The 25,533-nt window shown below is 41.5% G+C and overlaps 1 protein-coding gene across 1 annotated transcript in view; it reads right to left on the reverse strand.

Moving 5' to 3' along the window:
• Positions 1-10,851: 10,851 nt before the first annotated feature.
• sgms1a (sphingomyelin synthase 1a) overlaps positions 10,852-25,533 on the reverse strand; it is a 15,446-nt gene continuing 764 nt past the window's right edge. The window contains exons 2-6 of the mRNA XM_030378958.1: positions 16,301-17,283; positions 14,981-15,098; positions 14,190-14,343; positions 12,721-12,887; positions 10,852-12,135 (exon numbers count right to left, since the gene is read on the reverse strand). Coding sequence (XP_030234818.1) covers positions 11,959-12,135; positions 12,721-12,887; positions 14,190-14,343; positions 14,981-15,098; positions 16,301-16,968 — 1,284 coding nt within the window. The 5' untranslated portion in view covers positions 16,969-17,283 and the 3' untranslated portion in view covers positions 10,852-11,958. The remainder of the gene's footprint in view (positions 12,136-12,720; positions 12,888-14,189; positions 14,344-14,980; positions 15,099-16,300; positions 17,284-25,533) is intronic.

Below are 25,533 nucleotides of genomic sequence, written 5' to 3' on the forward strand. Positions count from 1 at the left end.
CAGCGCCAATATCGGAGTAATAATTTATGATCTGATTTAAGCCCATGAAGGACCTGCCTCATTGCTTGGTGACGCTTACATTATTTCCCACTGACATGCCAGACATCACAAGACAAATTGATATTATGAAAGATGGGAAAGATTGTGGGGCTTAGCCGCATGGTTTTCTGCGCCTCCACTTCTCATGGATCGTCACCGATTGGCTGCTGCCGCAGTTTCCTCGGATTCTTGATCCCCTCCCCTCCCGCCCCCTTCCATCGACATCACGGTGGAGCCAAGAGGTGCTTACCCAGGAGTGCCCGGGCGGGCCCTCCGGAGACAGCCGTGGGGTAATGTAATATGCACCGGCTGGGCGGCCTTCTGCCGCGGATAACACGGAAGTGTGGGGAAGAAACACGGCAATGTCGAGAGAAAGACTTGAGCATGAGCGTGTGTGACAGACAGTGTTCGTTAGGGATGCTTGAGGCGACCCCTTATAGGCCCATGTATTGCATCACATGATCATGAGGAATTTAAGTCGAGAGCTTTTCGCGACGGCGGCGACCAATCCGTTCGTGCCTGTCTCATTGTTTTGGTATATTGTATCATGACTGATCGCTGCTTCTCCAGCAACCAAATCGCATGATGCATGCTTGTCAAGGTTCGGGCTGGCATTACCACTAGCACGCAGCTAGTCCGCACGCATGGTTGCCCTTCATGCACATTACACAAGCCACTATCCCCGTTCTCATGACAGCCCCTTGACTCAGATTAGGGAAATAGCAATTATGCAACACACAGCATCTTCTCTTTATATGTTGGCCTTGGTTATGTTTAGGCTAATGAGCCAGCAGTTGAAAACATGTTATGTGTATACGGGGGCCTTAAAGGTATTGAATGTTATTATCAACCATAGAGTCGTAAATGGGAAAAAATAAATAAATATACATATAGACTACTGATGATGCATAACCTACTTTTCATCAGGTTAAAAATAAATCTGATTCAGCTCACCGATGGGAGATCAGCCAAAACAAAACAAACGAAAATGAAACAGAATAAACACCATCGCTCTCCATGGATGTCATTGCAGGGAGTAGAGGGGAGCCAAAGGGCCCCATGAATCATCTTTTACAACTGTTGAACTGCTGAAGACTCCTGCCTTAACTTGGTTACAAAGCTTGGCCTACAGAGGCAAATAAATGCTTCCCCTCACTCAGACAGAAAAGCTCCACCACTTTGAAGGTTGAGGAACACTGTGTTTGTTTGGTTTGTTACATTTCTTAGGGTATGCACCTCTCCTTGTTTTCTTACAGTTGGATGATCTTTGCTTGTCACTTGTTTGGAGGAATCTTAGTCACGAATGGTTGGTAAAAAGAAGTACATCTCTGATGTACTGGAACCAACTTGATTCAAGGACACAGTGATTTTGGTGGATCTGCAGGAACAATAGCTATTACCATTTAGAGGCTTGATTCTAGGTTGGGCTTTCGGACTATAGCCATCTAACAGAAGAGAGTTCAGCACTTTTAACTCAAAAAACTTGTATTTTGGAGTAAAAAAAAAGAAATTGGATTCCGCTGTTTAAATAACGTCAATATACACTGACTTGTCACACTTCGAGAGGTCACAGTGGTTTGATTAAGTGCAGCAGCGTCAAGGAGGATAATACCAGCGGCCCTCTAAGTCCAGGATGTCAAGGCTAGGTTGGGCTTCAATGTTCAACTCCATAGGAAAACTCAAGACAACGTTGGCCACACCAAGGCTGAAAGCCCCTGTTACTCAGCAGTCATTTTGATCCAAAGTGACTTCAAGTTATCTTTGGTCATATACATGGGTTTAGGAGGATGGTAGGGGTTAACCATCCGGCTTCATCTAGAGATGGGAGATAAGCCTGAGAGAAATTACCAAGATCAAACTGCTGCTAAGGTTGCTCATTTGAGTGTTGATGATAATGTTCTTCACGCAAAAAAATTATAATGAAGATACATTTGGGGGTAGCCCTTTAGAATTGCTGCAACTTTTAACAAATTTGATTGAACACTGAATATAAGGAATATAATTTATCATAAAATGCAAACGACACATTAGTGTTGTGAAATGGTTAGCTTAATTATAACGTTAACTATCATCCTTTATAACTGATAATGAAATGCTAATACTATTAATTCAATATTTACTCACTATTTACTTCTAATTCAATAATGCTTCAAAGTTGCAGTTATTGTCAAATGCTACCGAATTCTTACCGTTTTTTTTTATGGACTTATTCCCTGCTGTCTTCTCATTAAGGTTTTCTTTGTTTTCTTTGGGGAAATGTCAAGCTAGAGTCAACAGACACAATGGGAAGCATTTGTTTGTGTAGTCTTTCCAAGCTTTTGGTATTTAAACAACAGTAGAAGCAGCTGGGCCATGATGCAATAGTTATAAGGATATAGCGTGATGACTCAGAAACCATCACAGGCAGCATTGAGCCACTGGAGAATAATGAAAGCCATGGGAATAAGATGGAAGAAAGACACAGAGAGGGAGAGATTGGAATGGATAGAGAGGGGGAAGATCGAAAAATACAAAAAATAATAATGTTAATTGTTCATCAATGCATAATTTTCCTGTTCAGTTGTCAAAAATACTAATGTTAAATTAATGTGAATTAAGCCATGCATATATAAATATATATATTCTTTGTTTCTAAATATGTTAATTGTGGTCATATCGTGATACCATTTTCTCCAGTGAACTCAGAATAATAGTAATATTTAGCATATTCCAACAACATCGAAAAACAGAACCAGGAAGCCCGCATCAGTGCATCCGGCTGATTGGACGCCTTGTATGCAAAACGATCCTCGCCCACAAAAATAACCTATCCAAAAGCCTGCAGACCCACAGACGTTTTTGGATTACGTTTCCTACCTACTACAGGAGTAAGCATAGTAGGAGGGTTAAGGTATAAGGCAGATGATGGTTAAAGCTCTGTCTGCCTTTTGACAGATGGCCAACAGCGTGAAGAGTTTCCTTGCAGAAGGGCATGTTGAACGTGTTCCTCACCGTTTGCCGACCTGTCATGTCACACGTTGCGTCACACATATGTTATATCATTCTCAGATACAAGGTTGCAATTCTAGCATGCAATGTACGTTTTAAGTTTTCGTGTGCGTTGGCAATACTTCAAGTAAAGATCTAAATGTTTACGACAACCAAACATGATTTGAACATGTTATAGGGTTTTGTCCTCAGAGTGTTGTATAGATACCAGGGCTCCCAAGTTATAGGAGAAAGAAAACAAAGGCTTTTGAGCAAGATTTTGATAGCAGAAGCAACACGCCCTTGACTTTCATTAGTGAAAAAACCTGTGTGCCCTTTATTAGGTTAGTGTGCGACTAATATTGGGAAATTGTGAGTATTTCCCTAGGTGGAACAAATTTGCTGCCTTGAGCTGCAAGATGTCTCAAAAACCCCAGCCAATAAAACCGCTCGAAAACCCAAAACAATCAGATCACTCGAAAACCCTAGCGAATCAGGTTGCTTGAAAAATCCCAGACAATCAGATTGCCTGAAAACCTCAGCCAGTTGCTAAAAAAAAAGAAAAAAAAAAAATTGTAAGTGCTGTTGCATCAATTCTTTATTACATAATTTCATTTCTTAAATAAATTAATAATTTCTTTAATATAAAACTAAAAAAGGTTAGAAATATGTTTCTAATCCGGAACTAATGTTTTATGTGAAGCAAAGAGTTTATGGGAAGATTTTTATGGAAAATGTAACATCATAATAAAATGTTGATTAGAAAGTCATTAAAAGACCTGCTGCTGCGACAGAAGATAAAATTCCTTTCTTCAATTACATCGTTATTTATAAAAGCTCAAATACGTCACCCATGAAAAACCCATTTCCCAAGTTTCATCATTTGAAATCCCCGAAAAATATTACAAAATGATAGGTGGTTAAATATCACTTTTGACCACTGGGTATGAAGCCAGACTGGAACAAAGTATGGGATCCCACAGTCCTCAATACTTCTAGTCAAGATCTAAATCTTTTAGTCTGTTTAGAGACACATGATGATGAACCAGCATTAAGCAAGTAAACTACATTAGATGAAACTACAAATAACAGGTTTCAATTTAGAGTGTTGATGTGAAACTGTTGTACTGAACCTTTTTCAAACTTGTTGCAAGACTGTGGTCCATTGAATGGCTGTTGGGGGCTGGTCGTCCAGCTGTCGGCGAAACGTCCTTGAGCGGCCGTTCAATCAATATAAGGAGCCATGGATGTGGGATGTGGACCTGCAACGTTAAGCCCTTTAATCTCTGCCTCGTTTCTATTGCCTCTTGGGAAAACCCTCCCAGAACCAAAGGGACTCGGTATCACAAGCACTTAGCATACGGTTTGCATTGTGATTGTATAATTCCTGCATGACCGTTGTCATTGTTTGACTTTTTAATACAAATGCACTTTTGAAAATGATTGCTTTAAGCATGTATTTCCCGAGTCACCCTTCTCTCCTGAGAGCAACGCTCAACCAGTCAACATTAGAAGACGCAAATTAATCTTGACAGGTGGTCTGTATTTTCATCTCTTCACCGCTTGTGTATCTCCAGTGTGCAAGACTCCATTTGGTAGCACATAGGCCTACTGGACTTGAATGAACCCAGCATCAAGGATATAGAACACTAAAATAGATATTGATCGGTATAGTCATTAATACACGCATAAACACTAGGGAACACCATACAAACTCATTATAAAGAGAGAGCTGTGTGTGTGTGGTGGTGTGTGTGTGTGTGTGTGTGTGTGTGTGTGTGTGTGTGTGTGTGTGTGTGTGTGTGTGTGTGTGTGTGTGTGTGTGTGTGTGTGTGTGTGTGTGTGTGTGTGTGTGTGTGTGTGGTACAAACATGATATAGGGCTTATTCCTCAGAGTTATATGTAGGTATCAGGGAATAATTGAAAAAATAAAAGGCGAAAAGAAAGAAGGCTTTTGAGCAAGATTTTGGTAGTGGAAGCCACCCATCTTTGACTTTCATTAGTGCACAAACCTGTGTGCCCTTTATTAGGTTAGTGTATGACTGGGAATTTTTTAGTATTTCCCTGGGTGGAACAACTTGAGCTGCCTGTTCATCACAATAGGGGATTGGTACACCAATGGTATTCTTCTATTCTCAGCGCTTGAAAACCCCAGCCAGTCTGATCGCTTGAAGACCACAGCCAATCCGATTGCTCGAAAACCCCCATCCAGTCCGATTGCTTGAAGACCCCAGCCATTCCGATCGCACGAAGATCCCATCCAGTCAGATCGCTTAAATACCCCAGCCAGTCAAATTGCTTGAATACCCCAGCCAGTCTGATCGCTTGAAAAACCACAGATAATCAGTTAGCTCAAAAACATCAGCCAAACACTGAAGAAGAAAAAACACTTGAGTAAGTGCTGTTACATAAATGCTCAGTGTTACGGGAATGTCATGTTCCAAAAATTAAGTAAATGCTTTAAACTAAAAAAAGTTGTTATTTGCTGTTATGTCTAACTAACCGGAAAAAATATGTTTCTTATCCGGAACCAATGTTCCGGCCAATGTCAATGCCATTAAGACAGTAAAAGACAGATATAATTCCCTCTTCAATCACATCCTTCTTCCAAAAGCTCACAAATGTCACCAATGAAACACCAATTTCCCAAGTTTCAAAACATGTCATCCTTATCCAAAACATTAAAAAATTATAGGTGGTTTGAGCACCAGGTATGGGAGTTTTTGACCCAGACCGGACCAAATTCAACAGCCGGTCTCACAGTACTCCCACCATTGTGGATTACTTGAAGAACTTACTTTTTTATCACTGCATGACAACTCAAAAAAGGTTTCCGTCACGTAATGACGTATGTTCAAAACATTGCCATAGATTTGGAATTTGTATCCCAGAACCCCAAAGAGATAACCCTGAAAGCCACTCGTCCTTGACTGAAAAAAAACATGTTAAAATGTTTGGGTTCATGGATTAATAAAACATTGTATTTTTATGTTATTATATGATATACTATTGAACGCTAGCATTGTTACTTTAAAGGGGACATACTATGAAAACAAAACATTTCCTGGGATTTGTTTTTTGGGTTTGTTTTGGGTCTCTGGTGCTCCCACACGCATACAAACTTTGAAAAAAGTCTGTACATGATTTTTTGAGTGAGATATGGATTTCTGAAAGTACCCCGCCTACATTTACCAAAAGAGCGATTCAGTTTCGGCCCCCCGTCTACGTAGGAAGGGGGCACGTTTGAATATTACCTCCCATTTCCCCACCCCCCTCCAATCAGAGCATAGCTAAGATTTTGTGGACCAGCGGACGAGCAGCTCTGGCGGGGGGGAGCTCGGCAGCTCAGCTCCGGGAGTACAATCAGTGGTGTAGTCTACGTGATACGCAGGTATAGGCCGTATACCAACTAGGAACGCACCAGGATTTGCGTATACCCACTTATAAATGTGCACGGATACGTATCAATCGTCTTGTGACAGATCTTTCACTTCTGTGTTAATTTTTCGCAAATACCGATTGGGTATAACTGCAATAAAATACTTTTATCAGGGGAAGTTATCTCCTACATTCACCATTTATAAAATTCCCCCTGCGCACGCACACTCTGCCCTGTCTTTGTTACGAAGCGCAAAGCTGCCCCTGCATCTCTGCATGTTAGTTGGCGGGCCAAGCCCCTCCTTCTCGCGCTGTGATTAGCAACCCACACAGATTGAAAGTTAAACGCGAGAACAATTGGCATAACAGTTAAAACAACTGGATAAAAAAATAAAAAACACAACACAAACACTTAAAGAATCTCAGGCTACATGCTACAATAACATTCAACATTACAATATGAAAAGCATACTACACACACAGGGTCAACTTGCTGCTTTAAGTTGACTCTGCAGCAGCAGATGCCACTACCAGAGCTACGGAGACTAGCAAAGACACAACAGAAAAGTGTGTGTGTGTGTGTGTGTGTGTGTGTGTGTGTGTGTGTGTGTGTGTGTGTGTGTGTGTGTGTGTGTGTGTGTGTGTGTGTGTGTGTGTGTGTGTGTGTGTGTGTGTGTGTCCAGTCCTCCCATATTAATGTGTAAACCACATAGTCAACTCTATTGGTGTCTCCTTGTTACTTTTAGATGAGAACCCCTGGCCAGCCTTTCGGACTGGGTGTCAGGCTAGGGAATTAAAAAACAGGCATCCTTGGTTAGAGTGGAACACAAGTTAGGGACCACAAGTTAGGGAACACAAGTTAGCGCGAGCGTAATCACTGACGAGGCGTCTCGTTATTACCAGGACCATGAACGGCACAATATACCCACTACCTCTGTCATCACTCGGTACAGGGCCGAATCAAGACCAACAGTGAAAAGATGTCTGACACTGCATTTTAGTTCAGTTTGAATGATCTTTCAAACGTATCCTTTCCCATGCTACCTACAATATAAATCTTTTATTAATAGAACAAGGTCCATTTTAATCCCAATAGGGGTTTTGCTAAGATAACACAAAAGCATAAATAGTTTGGCTGTGACCTTGTATGTCAGAATAATGTTTTCCTTTGGCTGTGGTAATCAGGGTCTTGAGTGGGAGTTGGTAAAATATAGATATTCGTTTTCTTGGTTATTTATACTAAAAACAGGACCTTAGCAACTAAAGCCACAAAATATAATATTGTTGGAAATTCTATCAAACTGGGAGGACCTGACCAATTCCTTAATTACTGAAAGGATGGTTGAGGTTTCATTTGCATTTTGCAATCTCATCAAGGCCTTTAAAAAAAACATGTGAATATTGTTTCACATGACCGACGTAGGCTACAACCTGATTACGAGTAGGCTACGAACAATACAAATGTGAATTAATTCAACAACATTTTAGTCCATTCAACGATGCTGCTCCTAGCCCAGTCCAGTGGGCTAAGACCTAATCAATCAAAGAGCTAGGAGGTATTGCTACATGCGCTATAACTTCTGTGTGAAAGAGTCTTCGAGGGCTGGACAGGGGGATGTTTAGAGAATATTCTGGGCTGTCATTTCTCCTCAGTTCTCCCCGTGTATGTCTATGTACAGCGGTAGTAGTGAGTCCAGGACTTGCCTGGCCAGCTCAGTCTCTCCAAGGTGCCAACAAATAGTTGAGTAAGCAGAGTAGTACTTTTTCTTTTTTGGTTCTTTCAAGCCGAGATTTACGAGGTCCTTTTTGCTCCCAATGGCTCGTTACTCCAAGTGCACCACAAACTCATCTAAACCCCCCGACATTGTATAGTAAACACAGGGGAGCCCCTGCATCACAGGAAGTGTCTGTACGCTATTAATAACCCGGCTAACGTAGGCCTATATTCTAAGACGTATGATAATACAAATATGTTTTTCATGAAACATAATATGGGCAGCAGTTCAGTTCGACAGGTAGCCCCAATAAATTGGTAGTCGGCCTACTAGAAAAAGTGGCCGTGCAATTTTGGGACTACTCAATTGTGTTTATAGCTTAAACAAAACACACATTGAGTCTTGGTGTCCCTACTGTTTCCAAAACAAACTCCTGTCTGGCATGGTCTTTGTCATGGTTGAGCTTCTCCAACCCAATCTCATTTTGCTTCCCGTTTCTGTTGATGAAAAAGTACAAAAATCCTATGCGAATATATTTTTCAAATATTGAGCATAATCTGGCATGATCATTTCTCCCATTCAGTTCTGTTAGTCAGAAGACTTAGTGGTTTTATTAGGATCGTCTTTCTTTCTTAGATAAGAGAAGCGCATTTGATGCAACTCAATGTGTCCATCTACTGGAGGACCGTGAATGTGCCAGTCTAGTGAAGTGACAGCATACCACGTGGGGAACCATAGTATTTGACACGGAGGCTTCAACTACAATGTATAGTAAAATCTTTAATTCAAAATCCAGGTAGTATCCTCTGTCATATTTACTAATTGTAGCTTACAAACTTCTTGCACATAGAAAGTGACAAATCACATAATTAATTCACAGATAAACATAGATCAATGTAAAACAAAAAAAACGTTCCAATTCTTCAGAAAAACAAAATCTGGCTAAACTGGCATTTAACAGGGAACTAGTAGGAAAATATATAAATTGTATTATTAATATTGTAATTTTTATATATATATATATATATATATATATATATATATATATATATATATATATATATATATATATATATATATATATATATATATACACACACATACACACATACACAATTTTTCATTTGTCAGTAAAGTCCTGACTCGGGACGTGTCAACAGTTCTCTGGCTTTGCCTGAAAATATTTGAAATATTTGAAATAAAAATCACCCTTTACAGGAGTTATTTAGTGTGCTCATAAACACAGTTGAAGAGACGGTTTACACATTCCAGAGCCCACTGCTTCACCTTAGCACATAGGGAACAGTGGTGCGCGTTCTTCATCCAGTCTCACAGTTACGACTGTGGGACTGGTCCCGCCATATCTAACGACAACAAACGTTACTTTGATTTAAAAAAGAAAAAAAAAAGTTAAGACCGAACTCAAGGTCATATCCCTTCTATCCATCCATTCAAGTGCTGTAACCTCTGAAATGTATTCCGTTAGATTTTCTTCAGGAATTTCTGTGAAAAAGATTTAAAAACAGAAACGTGCCCTTGACTCTGAAGGACTAGGCTGTTTTCTTGGTTTGCTTCCAATTTCACGTATATTTTGGTGCAATTTCAATGGCAAAAAAAGTGGTTCATAATCAGGATTTTAGGCATTTCTAGACAGACTCAATCGTTTTGTTTTGTCTCATGATTGAAAAAAAATGTGATTATGATCAAATGTGAGGGTTCTTTGCCATGAATGTGTGCTCAGGACAATTTAAACTTAAATAATGATGAAGACAATTTCACATTCATGGAAAAGTGTCTGCACCAATCTCCCACCATCCCTGTGCATATCTGACCTGGCCCCATGGCCAAGGCGTTTGGAGTTTAGCAGGACATTTGGCTAACTACGCTATGTATGTTAGGTGGGATTCATTTTGGCGTAAAACTTGGTATGAAGCATTATCGAACACAAAGACTCTCTCTCTTAACTAATCAGGTCGTTAACGGAACGAATCCGCAAGGAGGGGGAAGTATATACGATTAGAACTATCACATACACACACACACCCAATATAAACATGCTCAAAAACTTTTTTCAGTCCCCCGAAAGGATCCGGATTCACAGCACAACATTCCCCATAATAACCTTTTGTCAAGTTAAATAAAAATGGTACAATTGTTACAGCTGGACGCCTTCCCTCTGTACCACCGAATACAATTCAAAGTTAAAGTAAACCAGATGATTCATGCATTCATAAGCGGAAAAAAAAAAAACTAGTCAAATTGAAGGCTCTTTGAGAACGTATTCATCTCCCAATCAGGTACCAAGTCTGGGGCTTCAATGAAACCCCTTCCGTACAGGCAGCAACAAGACTGGTAAAGAAATCCAAGACATTAAAGGCACCCAGTGCAACTTTATGTAAACATTCAATGAAAAATAAACATTCAATTTCTAGTCTTTTTTACACGTAGTAAGTTTCAATAACTCCATACCATTACATATCGACATTCAAGGAGCAAAGATGAGACGTCGCTGTGTGGTGAGAACTGATAGAAAATCGTAAACAACAACAATCGCCGGTGGGGAGAAGCCATTTTTCCATTGACTGGAAGCCTGCTTTATTTATTGTAGGTTACAAAAAATAAAGAAAATGGCGGCATTGTTGTTGTTATCGATTTTCTATCAGTTCTCACCACACAACGACGTCTCATCTTTGCTGCTTGAATGTCGGTATGTAATGGTATGGAGTTATTGAAACTTACGTGTAAAAAAGACTAGAAATTGAATGTTTATTTTTAAGCCTCGAAAGTTGCACTGGGTGCCTTTAACAAATATAATCGTTAACATTTTCACCCTTACCCATTTCACCACATCTATGAATGAAGCCATCTCACATTATGTACAAGACGTTTAAAAATATATAGTGTATATGTTCAGGTTGAAAAGGAAATATGCAAGACAATAAATAGATGCTGAGCCTAAGTCAAGGGTAGCTTGACTCGAACAAACATGTCAAAGATTAAGATAAACGTTGATATACAAACAGGATATATTGTTTCTTTGCACTCGATTTTGGGAAGAACTATCTCAAAGGTAAGGCTGGCATAATTATTCATACATTCATGCGAACTATCAACCGTTTAATAACTTCATGCCACCTCGTGGATACGTCCACATTTTATTTATCCGTTGCACAATCTAGGAAAGGAAGGCACTGGAATAATGCTATAAACCACGTCTGATTAAGTCTGCTCTCCGTTCTCTATCTTGAAACATGTAAAAATCTAGAAAAGCATTGGTTTGGAAATAATCTTTTGAAAAATAAAGTTGAGTTAACTACAAAATTATTATTTTTGTTGCCATCTAACTTTTTGCAAGGATAGTTTAGAAAAGGTTATTTACTATAAAAAAGAAAAAGAAAAAGGAACTGCTTATGGCATTTGATCAAATTAACGGTGATTGACACTACTTGCACTGAATAAATAAACTAACACTTAAAACCAACACAAAATAATGCAGTTTTTCGTCAGCAAAATGTACGCAGAAGTCGGTATGGCTGTTAAAACAAAAATGCAAATTTCGAAATGTTGTCTTTAAATGCTAGCTCAATCTTTAGGAAGAAAATTATTAAATCGCCCAACGGGGGAAAACACACTAGTAAAACAAAATTAAAGGTTGATTATAAATTAATAGTGCCAAGTATCATCAGATATTTTGTCTTTGATACAATACAGCAAAAATATGTGATGTTAATAAAGTCATGGGTCACAGTGCAAACCATTTAAACAGGGATCTGTTAGCCACGGGCGCCAACACTAGCCATGAGATGTGAAAGGTCAGCCCTATAGATTTCAATGTTGCCCTGGAAGGAGGGGGGGGGGGTCAGTGGACTTCCAGTTTGCTGTACTGTACGTTCCGGTTCCAATGGGACAGTCTCCATGACAACGGCAGCTGGTAGTTCCGAGGGACTATGCCGTTCACATTCTCTTCAAAGTACTGGAAAAGTCTGTACCACCACACCCGAGAGAACGGGTTGCTCTGGGACGTCTCTTTAAGGGACTGGAATGGAAACAAACAGAACATTTTGATTTAACATTGTTTTGTAAAATGTTCATCAACTTGCCATGCTCCATTGAGAATATCCTCAACAACTCCTATTTGAATGCAGCCAATCATAAACAACCCCTGTCTTACTAAGTCATTACATTAAAACTGAATCAGGCATTGTGCCGGAAACGCCAGTTCAACCATTCATTTTAATGGGGTTAGTGCGTTAAACTGCGGCGGTGGGGGGTGCATGAGGTTGTGGAAAAGGGCGCAGCCGGGACTGCGTGTTGTCCTTTCCAGAGCTGAGCAACCCTGCCACGAGGGAGTGGTTTAAGGTCACAACATGATGTCACACAAATGGGGCCATGAAGTGACACTCCCACATCGCCTCAGCAGTTTACAGTAACTGCTGCAGTAACTAACGCCTGATCCATAGTGAATGAGCCTTTACACCAATCAGACACAACCCCCATCTGACTGTACCAGATCAGAAACAACTCTGCATCTGGCCTTTTTCATGTTTGTTTAATACTTTGATGTAAAATATGTCGAACAATTATGAGATTTGAGATAGTTTGAGATAGAGGCAGGACTCACCTGCTGGTTGGCCAGAGTGTGGTACCACCAGAAGAGGCGGGTTGTGATAAAGTATGCCACCACCACATCCACAGTGTAGTGGTCGTGGGCCAGCAGGATGCAGAAGATACCAACAGCACTCAGGGTCCAGCATATCCAGTGGTACCACCAGAGTCTCTTCGGAGAATCTGCCATTCCATCAAAGAAACGTATGTCAAACATAGATTTACAAAAAGGACAAGAGTCTTGCTCAAGTGAAAAGGCCAGGGTAAGCACTAAAAAAGGTAAAAAGGTGATTCACGATAGCAAAATGATCACGCAGGACAGATGGGCAATAAAGTGTCTGAGATAACGCTGGTAATATAAATATTTCCTCTGTCTTCCTTTAAAAATAATATAAATAACTATTTCTATTGATGCCACCAGCCGTCCCTAGATGTCTTCTAGGGACAGAACTATTATTCAAAATTATTGTAATGCCACATTACGTAAACTAAATGCAAACGAGTTATTCCACCTAAATCGTATCACCCAACTTGATAAGCCGATAGAAATTGTGCTGGAGAGAAAATGTTTACATCACAACTATCTCTGAACATGGTTTATCAGTGAGATAAGAGATTGCACAAGAAAATGCCTCCACATATTTTCATTATTATTCAAATCTAAGTACAAGCACTGTAAACTTGTTTTTTATTCAACTTTGAAGCTATGCCTTTATGATTTCATAGCTGTTGTATGATCAACTCAAGTTCAGTACAGCCAGAACCACCAGGGGCCGCCACAAAAGCCCAAACTATACAACTATAAGTTTGCACTTAATGATATTAACTTGGTCACAGTTGTGGGTACATGTATAAATCATTACCTACATTTCGTAAAAATAACATACGTTGGTCTTATCCTGTTACAGTTATCCAATGAGGTTTAGGCCTGTGGTACAATGCTATAAAACCTGCTTTAGTCACCAGGAAGCCAATTTTCAACAGCATTATGCAAATTCATCCGCAGTTATTGTTGGGTCCGAAATGAAGGACCGCATGAGCCTGTTTTCCCTTTCCCACAATTAATCAGGATGAGTTGCATTGCACTCATAAGCTGCACCGTCTCTAAATATTTAAACCATTTCCCCTTTGGCTAAGGCATAAATTTAAAAAATGTCAAGTTCTGGGTGACGCATGGTTAATGTCTGGTTTACCTCAAGTTCTAACTACCATATTTTAACCTTTATTGCACAGTTCTAAAAGACAGTTCTATCAAAAAGTTGTCCTACTCTCCCAGCGTTTTAGTTTTACGCATTTCCATTTGTCTTATTGCTGATTGATCTTTGAGCGTTCAATGTAAAGCTAAAGTGATTGGACCAAAATAATTTACAATGATACGTTTTCATATAAATAAGAATGGTAAAAATTCCACACTTTCTCAATGAAAAAGGGAAACAGGTCCACGCAACATGAACAGACCACAGAGCTGCTAGTAGCGGAACTTACACTCTTTAATGAAGAGATATGTTAGCGTCAGCATGACTGTGTGCCCGCTGTACAGGTAATCACCACACATGGTGTGGGATCCTGTGATGGACAGCCCGCCGCCTGCGATCATCTTCATTATCCTCCTCATCTGGACCTCCCAGTTCCCCATGAGCTGGACAAACAGTCACACAAATAAAACAGAGTCATGTCTTCAGGCATAGACAAATGGTTTAGCAGAGCTTTGGAAGTAGAAAGTTAGTTTGGTATCAAATAGTCTTTTATAATGGCCTAGACCGAACAGCTTGGCAAAAAGAAAGCTAGTTTGGTATCAAATAGTCATTTATTTTGTCCTAGACCGAACAGCTTGGCTTGCAGTTTATGGAATAGTCTGCAAGGTGCGCAGAGACAGACAGAAAAACTAAGAGGAACAATCAAGCTAGACTATGTTCTAATGTTAGGGAGTGCTGCTTGTTTCCCTGATGAATCCTGGGAACTGTGGGTCCATTTGTACAATGTGAAGACTGCAAATCCCAGGGTAACGACGTCAATACTCCAACTTTTCTTGGGAAACGTACCGAGAAAAGTCCATCATGACGGATCACCTTTAACCTCCACCACAGGCAACGACTACATGGTCATCTAAATCAGATCCATCTCTGCACACGCACGTACATATTGTGAATAGATATTCAAAGCATTAATGCTTTCCCGATCGTTGCTCGAAAGATGATGACTGCAATGCATTAAAAAAGGCAGCCTATTCTTCATTACACTCTATATCTATATATAGACAATGAGCCACATCCTACCTTTGGAGAGCACTTGAAGTGCATGCCAGGAACAGGCAGGGTGGTTATATACATGGTGACACAGCGGTACAAGTACAGTGTCCCGACAATGAAGAAGAACCGTCGGCCAATGATAGACCTGCAAAAGAACAAAGTCATGTTTTAAAAACTAAGTGGAGGCATGCCCTGGACGGTGTTCAAGCTCATTTGTAAGCCACTTTGGATGAAAAACGCATGCTGGATGGAAACTCCAGGGAATTTTAAAATTTGAATGATGTAGATCATAGCTTACAACGTAACGCTCCTATTACATTGAACGCGATTGTTCATTGTGCTAATAAATCAATCAATCGAGAAAATAATTAAAAACCATGGAGCTGAATGTCTATTGACTGTATGGACTGCGATTTCCCTTTTGCAAAAAAGCAAGATTGTATCAGCAAATATATCAGTTTACAATCAAAATCGGGTATCTTTATCATAGTCACCATGGACACTGCACGTTGCAGGATGTGTCTGCGGTAACAGCTTATTTAGGTTTCCAAGTCCTTTTATTATCGAACATAACTTTATTATCCATAGTGGTAAACTACATTTATATACATCTATAACGGTAATATAGGTTTCACGTATATATATTGATCATTCATTTCAATTGCAGTCGGTGCTAATAGCCAATGTTTAATTGCACTTCGGGACGTGAATATAAGGTGCTTTTGATAACATGATGGTGTGCAGTTTTGTTTTGGATCGCAACTTCCTCAGAAGGAGTGACAGACAACCGAGTTATCGAACATGGAAACAACCTCAAAAACGAATGTCTCCCAAACATCGATGTATTAACGAATGCCCACCCACTTTTCATAATCCCCATCCTCCGCAAACTGCCACCCATTACACTATTTGACACTTGGATTTAAAAGTTTGTGGAAGACATAGGATATTTTTGAAAAAGGATGGTACACGCTGGTCTTTGCTGGCTATATGTGGCGGGTCCGAGAGAGTGTTAACTTTCTAGGACACTCATAGTATAACGCAATGGTGTGTGGCACATTTCATATAAAGCACCGCTCATTACAACACTCCTACAAAATTAAATCTTTAAAAAAGTATCGCAAATAGGCTGTCGCCTTGGGGATATCACAGCCCCCTCCTTCTAGAACTCCCATCCCAAAATAGTTTTTTTTGCGATGAACCTAAACTGTCCATAAACTTCAACTTTAACAGAAACGTGGACAAATTAAGGACGAATATAATACAACATTAGAGTTGACCTAGGGTTATGTATTAAAAACACAAAAAACAAGATCAGGCCTTTCAACAGGCTGAAGTGGTCTGTACCTGTACTTGAGGAAGGTCCACTGTACGATCCACAGCCCCACTAGCAGCATGCCGTTAATCTCGCAGATGGAGAAGGCCCACTCCACGCGGTCGAACAGGTCGAAGAACTTGTCCGGGAGCGGGGGCGTGTGCTCCTTGGTGGGAACGCGCTCGTGCACCAGCGAGATGACCACGGTGGTGGTCACGAAGCAGACCACCGCGTACAGGAAGGCCACCGCCGTCTTGCCCCACTCAGACGGGAAGTGGGAGCGCGAGGAGGAGGAGGTGGTGACGGGGCCGCTGGAGGCGCTCGCGTTGGGGATGGGGATGTGCACCATCTCGTGCCGCACGCCGTTGAGCCGTGGCGGCGGCGGCGGCGGCGCGCCGTTCGCCTCAGCCTTCCACACGCCATTGGGCAAGTGTCCGTTGGAGTGCCCGTTGGGCAGATGGCCGTTCCGGTGCGCTGCGGCGATGTGCGCCGCGATCCGCAGCGTCTCCAGTCGCTCCAGCAGCTGCCGCCCACCGTCGGACGACACCAGCTTCAGCGGCGGCGACCGGAAGTCGGCCTCGGTGAGCCGTAGGAGGGCGGTGCCGTCTGCGCCTCCCAGGGCATCGCAGTATTCCTGCATGCCCTCCTCGCACAGCCACCGCAACACGTCCTGCTCCGACCACTCCGTCACGTCCTTCATCACCTCGGCGAGGGGCAACCGCGGAGGACGGGGAGGGGGTCGTTGTCGTTGTTGTTCAAGGGGAGACAATGGAACGGGTTCTCACCGGAGGGAGATTTGAGAGTCTAGGGGTCCACGGCGAGTTCTCGCGAGGTATGGCGCATGGTGTTCCCTGGATCATTAAAGACCATGGAACCACCAACACCACCGCTGCCGCCGCTGTCCTCTCCGTCACAGTCGAAGACCTCTCCCGTGTGGTTGAAGGTTGAGATTGTAGCCCAAGGTTCTGGCTATGGAAGGTTCTTCATCTCATCGGCTTTCTGAAGGTCTTCCGTCCTGTAAATCCCAGATAAGAAAAGAGGAAACAAGACATAAAACAGGGGGAGTTGAGCTTTCCTATTCACTTCTTCTTGACAGTGTCGCAATGGGTTACGGACGCTATCTCATGGCATGACATATAGTGAGTCAACACCAAACCACAACCACAAGCTTGTACTTACTGGTCACTTGGGAGTGTTCTAAATCATAGAGAAATACACAAAAAACATTGACATCGGCTCACTGCAAGATCAATTTCCGAGTGTATGAATTATTGACATCATTCAAAGAGCTTGAAAAAAATAGTACAACAATAGAAGTCACCAGTGGGAGTTTCCCTTATCTTAAATTCCCTCAGTTGGGAAATACTTTCTACTGATTCCCTACATCCTACATTCTTCAGTCATACAAAGAGTAACAAGCTTTTTCGTCGCCGTACCAGTGAATCAACAGCCTTTTTCCTTTATCATCCATTTAGAGGCTGAAGCTTTCCCTAGAGGCTTGTTAAGACCACCCCAACTGATCAAAGCACAATCCATCACTACAAATAAAAACAACCCAAGGTTCAGTCACAGTGAGTGGTGCCACTATCAATGCCGTGGCCACACATGTGGCATTTATCATTCATGTGAGGTACAAGGCCAAACATGGCATTCATCTCTATAGGAGGATAAATATGTCAATACATGTACATATCCACATAAAGGATGCTTGTGCTATAGATGGGAGTGTGAAGCTGCTTGCACACCGCCACACGGCAACCGCCCTGATAACCGTCTTGCTGCCGGAGGGTTCAGCGCGGCGGTGTGAAGGACCAGGCGTTTTTTCAAAAGCGGCTGCTGCCGCCACCGAAAGTTTCAATATGGGGAAAGCTGAGCGGTAGGGCAAAATCTGTGCGCGTTCACGTGGGCGGCAACCGCTTCCTGGTTAACAGCCGCTTTTGTAATTGCTCCCCTCTGCCACCCTTCCCTCATAGAAATGAATGGAGGCGGTGAGTTGCCGCGCGGTGGTGTGAAGCAAGCTTTAGGATCAGCTGCTGGCCAGGGCTGATGGCTGGAGACTGTAGGAGCGGAGGAGGAGAAGAAGAAGTAGGAAGGGAGAGGGGGGGAGGAACAGATATCCAGCTGAAACTCATCTAATAGGCTGAAGGTCAACCCCCCCCCCACCCCCCCCCCCACATCACGAGGGCCAGGAGCCCAACTTCTCACTGTTTACCAGTAAACAGCTCCAAACACCGAGTCAGATGACAGGAAAATGGAAAGTCTCAAAGTCATATGGTATTACAAATAGAAATGTAGATCACACATGACAAATACAACCATAATAATAGTAAAAAGTAGTAGTAGTTAAAGGAGCCACGCAAAAACAAATAACTTGAGACAAAGCTAAATCCAGCTTTGTTCCCAACCTCACCCAACTAGTGTTCCCCTGGTATAGCTTGGCACTGTGACCTGTTTTAACTGTTTACTACTTTGTTTTGCTTCAGGGCTGAGACTTCTATCGACCCTCACCAGAGGTTGCTTCTACTCTGCACTTTTATGTTGTTGCACTCATCGTCTGCCATCTAGTCCTGTTCTTCCATTCACGGTCTCAGAACATTTAAGATCCTAACAGATTACAGATAACAATATTGGCTATACTGTCTTTACTCAAGCTTGTATAAAAAAAATGGTAACAGGCATAAAGCTTACCAATTATCATTAGCCTGTGATGAACCAGTCTCATGTACTTTAAACAGAACCAAAGCAGGACTAAGCTAATGGATTTAACATGGGATAGTCTATAGCTAGAGCTCACACAAACACCTGCCATCGCAGCCACCTGCTGTCTTGACCCGACCCCATTCTGCCTTCAATGTTATTGACAAACGCTGGATAATATTTGCCACAAACTCTAGAAGGGGGTTAAAATAATAAAGTAAAATCAATAAATAGATAGCTTAGAGCATAGTGAGAGAAAACTGCAGGCGGGAGCTGATAGCAGAGCCGTTCTGATTGGCTAGCTACAGATCTCAGAAGTGGGGGAGGGGGATAGAAAGAGAGAGAACATACGGTGTTCCGTTTACAATGTATAATTAAGTTAAGAGTAATGATTGTTAAGCGGTGCAGCCATTAAGGGACCTTTGCTCTGCTAAGTGTGCAAACTAAACTTCATCAACCTCAGTCTGCAGGGAGTGACTCAATAATAGAAAAGCATAGAATCAAGACGCATAGACTTAAACTACTTATGCCTGTGCGTATGAATAAATACATGTAGAATATATACATGAACCCGTGTGTGCGCAACCAATTCAACCAAATACAAGACAGGAGCAGAACTGAAGTACAAATCAAAAAGGACAGGCACGGGTCGAAATACAAACTTCATACACTTTGTATTCAAATAATATTACAAGGACCTGCACTTATGTTTGAGCTCTTTATGTTCAAATAATATTGGAACATAAAGGGCTTCAAACATAAGTGCAGGGGATTTTTGAGATGAGATGGCCAATATGGCTTTTTGGCTTGGGTGACCACCGACCACTTAATTTCCCTATAGAACCCAACCCTATGGAAACTGTGGTGTGGTGTTATTCGGATTACCGGGGAAGTTTACAAGGTTTACAGAAAGCATAACTCACTAGTTAGTTAGAGAGCAGTTTTATTTTACCTTTAGGAGGTAAATGTCCATACATTTACAGTTACAATAGCGCTTATGTCATGCAAATGCAGTTGAGCTTCTCCGTGATTCAATTTGGTTCTGTTTTCTCTGCAGACGAGGTGCAAATCAACAAATACATGGGCTGTGTGTCTTGGAAGACTATCCAATATTGTTTTTTTTATCGCAGCTTAAAGCTTCCCTCTTTAGAATAAAACAGAAATCAGCTCATTCAACTGGAGTGCTAAAACAAAAAAGGGTTCCTTTTTCGTTTTAGCACTCCAGTTGAATGAACTGAAAAAGGGTTCCTTTTTCGTTTTAGACTGAAAGGATCAAGGGGATATGAGCCATTGTTTCCTGGGGAAACCATATTCAAAACACTAGGCCTATTTGAGGAAATACATCGCCCTGACAGATTTCTTCCACACCAGAACACTTTAATGCCCATATCATCAGAGGGGAAATAAGGGTGTTACAGCAGTACATGACAGGAATTAAAAAAAAGATTTTCACAAAAACAACTCTTTTGTGTATGAGTACCAATTTAAAAAGGTGTATAAATAGTTACACAACTTGGTTGTGGGGGTACAGGCAGCAGGACGGCAAGGTGTCGCCAAGTTACCTGCACCTCGACAGACACCCAGGACCTTTGCTAAGTAAGCTAAGGTTTGCCTAGGTCATTGGTTCCAACTGCCTCAGACTACCTCACCGCAGTCTGAGGCAATGTGTTGAACAAACACACTTTTGAAAAGGTCCCCACTCTCATTCACAAGCAATGGCATGCGTTTCAGGAATCCAGGGGGCTAGTTTTGTGTGTGTGTGTGTGTGTGTGTGTGTGTGTGTGTGTGTGTGTGTGTGTGTGTGTGTGTGTGTGTGTGTGTGTGTGTGTGTGTGTGTGTGTGTGTGTGTGTGTGTGTGTGTGTGTGTGTGTGTGGAACTGCCCCTGCCTACTTCCAAGCACTGCTAAAGCCACACACCCCAGCTCGATCCCTCCGCTCAACTACCTCAGCAGGACCTCTAGTATCGCCATCGCTAAGAGCTAGCAAAGGCCGTTCAGCAAAGTCACAACTTTTCTCGGTTTTGGGACCTCAGTGGTGGAACGAGCTCCCTGCCGCTCTCAGGACCGCAGAGTCGCTCACTATCTTCCAAAAAAGACTCAAGACTCACCTGTTCAGAGTCCACCTCGACACTGCATAGCCACCCTCCCCCTTCTGGCCACCAATGTACACTGTATTGTATTGTGTTGTATTGTATTGTATTTATATTATAGTACTTAACTGTGTAGCAACTGCAGTAGCTGCTATCATTGCTGTAACACGGGGAATTGGTTAGCCTAGCGATTGTTGGACTTACACTTGGTTCTATGAACTTCCTTTCTGTACCGACAGCGATATATTGATGCACTTCTTATGACAAATGTACTTATTGTAAGTCGCTTTGGATAAAAGCGTCTGCTAAGTGCCCTAAATTTAAATGTCAATGTAAATGTGTGTGTGTGTGTTTCCAGTCACAACACCAAGCCAGACTCACATATCCAACCGTCAACGAAAGTCTATGAAGTGTTTCACAGGATGGTACTGGACTTGTTACCAGTGAGAAACCTACACATAGCTGAGAAACACAAGGAGTTTAAGGCTGACTTTCAAGGAAATTAACGAAATAACAGTAAATATGTTCATCATGGTTTCAACTATCCTATACACTTCCGAAACATTTATAAGGTTGCGTGTGAACCACAAAGAACTTAACCCGGCTACACGCCCTTCCAATCCTTCGTTATCTTTGACCTGCTTGAAAAAAGAAAACGTTGAGGAGCACGACTTCCAACACGTGGATCCTTTGCCCTCCTGGCAATTGACTTTCCCCTGCCTATTTTACCTCCACTTCCTGTGTTTTGGGGGAACTGCCCAACCGGGAACTTTTTTACCTGCCCATCTACTGTGCTTCACAACTCCCCGATGGTTGCTTGAACAACTTTTCCTCTTCAACCTGTAACTTTATCCACAAGTAACTTCGATCTCTCTGTAACCCAAGGGAGGTGGAGCTGTCCATCAAGTAATGCAATGTCATAAAGATTAGCATCACAAAGGCATTTCTTTTCAGAACTAGGAGCACAGGTCATAATCAGAAGTGCCACATTACATTTGACTCAATTATGTTACTATTTTTTATCTTGATAAAAAGGTCATAACCAACTCTACAAAGATGAGGCAGATTACAAAGTCACAACAATGGGGTGACATTAAAGCCAAACAAAAGATAAAATCCGGCTCAAGCCAGACTATTCCAGCCCCTGAATAGAATGCCTATAAGCCGAGATTTCTTTGACCTTTCTTTGTCACCTGTTGTACGTTTCCTCCTTCTCTAGGTTTTCTTAAAACGTGGTCCCATGAGTATTTGGAAAAAAATAGAAACCGAGGCAGCTACAGGTGCATATGTATTCTTTTACCACTTCCCTCTTAAAGCACCACACAGGGCAGGGTGGAAGAGCAAAGCAAATATTGACCAAACACTGTTCTGTAGCATCACGTCAGCTGCACATTTCCCAGCCTATTGTAGCAACAGAAAACCAACAATCATTCACACAAAAATGGCCTGGCGCTATTTAACAGAGAGAGTTTATTCTAATTATTGGAGTGATTCATCCAAGTGCAATTAACATATCTGAATCTTAGCAGAAGTCTGCCCCAATGGTTGAACCAATCATGACATCCGACACTGAGGCCTGGCGCGCTCAATAATGGATGGATGATTTGCATTTTGCTCATATCAGCCACCGACTTGCCACAAGTATTCAAACTAGCCTAATCTTTACCGGCACTTAGATCCTGAAAAAACGATGGTCTGGAGCCTTAACATCAAGCAAGCTAGCGGTACGGTAGTAATAGTAATTTGGCTATGTTGTTAGTAATTCTGGCCATGTTGTTGTTATAGCCTTAGCTGTATCGTGCATGTCCGATTTCAAAAAGGGGATAGGCCTGGAACACGATCCAGTAAGATCCGATCAACTGGAACATTGGTTTTGCTGAAATGCTTTTTAACTTATTTATGATTGATCTTATTAATTATAATCATGGTCATTAACTTATTTTTATACATTACTCCCTACATACAAGTAAAACCTACAAGGACTTGATTTAATTATATCAAGGTTAAAATAGATTATCTTTGTGATGGGTGCCAAAGAGATGATGACAAACTAGATTTAAACTAGCAAAAAACCTAAAACATAAACAGTTCCTGGAAAGCAGCGAGAGCAACGCATTCAAATTTGTTTTGGTGCTTATAATGCCAAGAAAATTCAGTTGTGGAGCCATTTTCCTCAGATAGTAGCCTTGAATTAACTATTGTAGATTGGGAGAGACAATAGTTATTGAGTATTGTGCGTACTGTGTGAACAGCAGGGAATGGTGGGTCACAAAGGGTTGCATGTTGAGCAACTACCTGATTACAGATATCTGGTATGGCCTCCGAAAATGTAACACTAAGTATTACACCGCTAAAGGTGACCAGGTATCTATCATGCAGGCCTAATAGATTTTGGTAGATCCACTAGTTGTTGGCTCTACCAAAGCATTGGTAGAGCATAAAAGATGCATTAATAGTAACCTGTAACCCAACTTACTTATCCAAAAGTTAGCTTTGCTGTGGTAATAAATATGTTGTAGGAAGTATGTCTCAACTTTTATCAGTCTGTACAAAAGAACAATCACAGGAATGAGATCTCTACATCTCAGCATTACAACAATGCGATTACTCAACAGAACCTGACCATCCAAAAAAAAACCTGATCTTGCAAGTTTCCCAGGGGAGGGGACGGAGAGGACAGAAGGTTGCTTACGACGTGGAGGAGGAATACTCTGGAGAGTCGGGCTAAGTAGTGAAATAAACATCATGCAGGCAGGTGTTATCCGGTAATGAGCAAAGCCCCTTGTGACTGGAGCAGTGACTTATTAACATGTCAAGTCTGAACACACCCAGCACCACACCATGTCAACAATCTGTCAGAGAGGTGGTGTACATTTTTTTTGTGTACTATTACCTCCTATTTTCGGATGCCACTATAAAACAAGTGAATCACTGGTGGGGACTTCATTGACTAGCATCCATGTTCAGATCATTGTAACCCAACACCCTGAGAAGGAAGTGAGAACTAGGCAGTATCTGTTGAACGTACAAACGGGTAAATGATGCCACGTATCTTTGGTATCAACGGGCGATCTCACCTTCTGTGGAGGACATTGGAACAATAAATATATATGTAGAATGGACAACTGAATACCTCACTGACAGCAATCCTTCTACTCAACCTAAGGACCTTTTATTAGTGGAAGGATTTTCTCTGCTTTAGATCAAACTATCTAAATCAGCTGATTGAGCAGATTACCAATTCGTTAATTCAACAGAGTGAATCAAGGACGTTAAGAATATTTGACTAATTATCACTTTTATTCACGGTGCATCTGAATGGCACGAGGAGAAAGTCCCTATTCATCCATAAGGGGAACTAGGGTTAAACGTTGAAATGGATATTAGAAACCGGTCTGCAACATGGGAGCCTAGCAAGCTCGAGTTATTTTATGTTATTCTAATAAGGTATGCAAGATTCATTTCCAATAATCAAAGATCCATAACATTTGACCTACATATATATACCTTTATCTACGCTGCAATAAAAGACAAAAGCATTCGTTGATACTTATGTAGCTTATTACGCTTGTTATTATGCCTAGCTGTACATATCACATTTATTTAGCTTTTGGGTAAAATAAGTCATCCATATTACTAACAACTTGAAGTAACCCAAAAGTACTAGAGATATTTACCCCTCCGGTTGAAAGATTAGTTCTGATACCAGAGAGAATATCACTTTTACATGATGAAGTGACCTAATAGACCTATGTTAATCAATTCTGAGAATGTTGGCCTATATTGCATAATTCCAGATCACAACACAGAACCATTGTGCAGCATAGGCATTGTTTTGTGTCGACAGTACTTCTACTGTATTATTGGGCCTACACCCAAGACGCTGACGATTTGTTTACCACTGGGAAGATAATCACGTACATGTATTTCGAGGAATATAGACATTGAAATGTATGTCACACAGTGTGTATGCGACTGCGTATTTGGTTTTATTCTCATTTGAAAAACCCGTACAAGGCCTACTTTAAAACGGTCCCTACCTACAGCACGTATAAATGCTGGCTTGTTCACACTCCGACACGTTTTGCATTGGCAATGAGGCTTGCAATGCACGCTGAACTAGTACCACAAAGGACATTAACATTCGCTCATCAGGTCGGCTAGTGTGTATCACTTAAAACCCTCAGAATCGTAACTTCTTAATGTTGATGCCCGTGAACCCGCCCACAGAGAGACCTTTGGACCGCCATCTGTTGTTGTACACCTGTGCCCTGTTTAGTGAAGAACAGTGGCTGTTTTAACCAATGACCTGTGGCTTTTATTTTATATTTCCCGTGGATGTCCTAAACCAGGGTCATTAGTGTGAATAAAGGTGTGTCACTCTTGTTGATATAATGATAATACACCATTTGTTACCCTCTTCAGAACATAAAACAACCACCAACATACGAAAACTTGTGTCCCCGGCCGTACCCTAAC

This window comes from Gadus morhua, chromosome 15 (assembly GCF_902167405.1).
Source record: "Gadus morhua chromosome 15, gadMor3.0, whole genome shotgun sequence".
NCBI lineage: Eukaryota > Metazoa > Chordata > Actinopteri > Gadiformes > Gadidae > Gadus > Gadus morhua.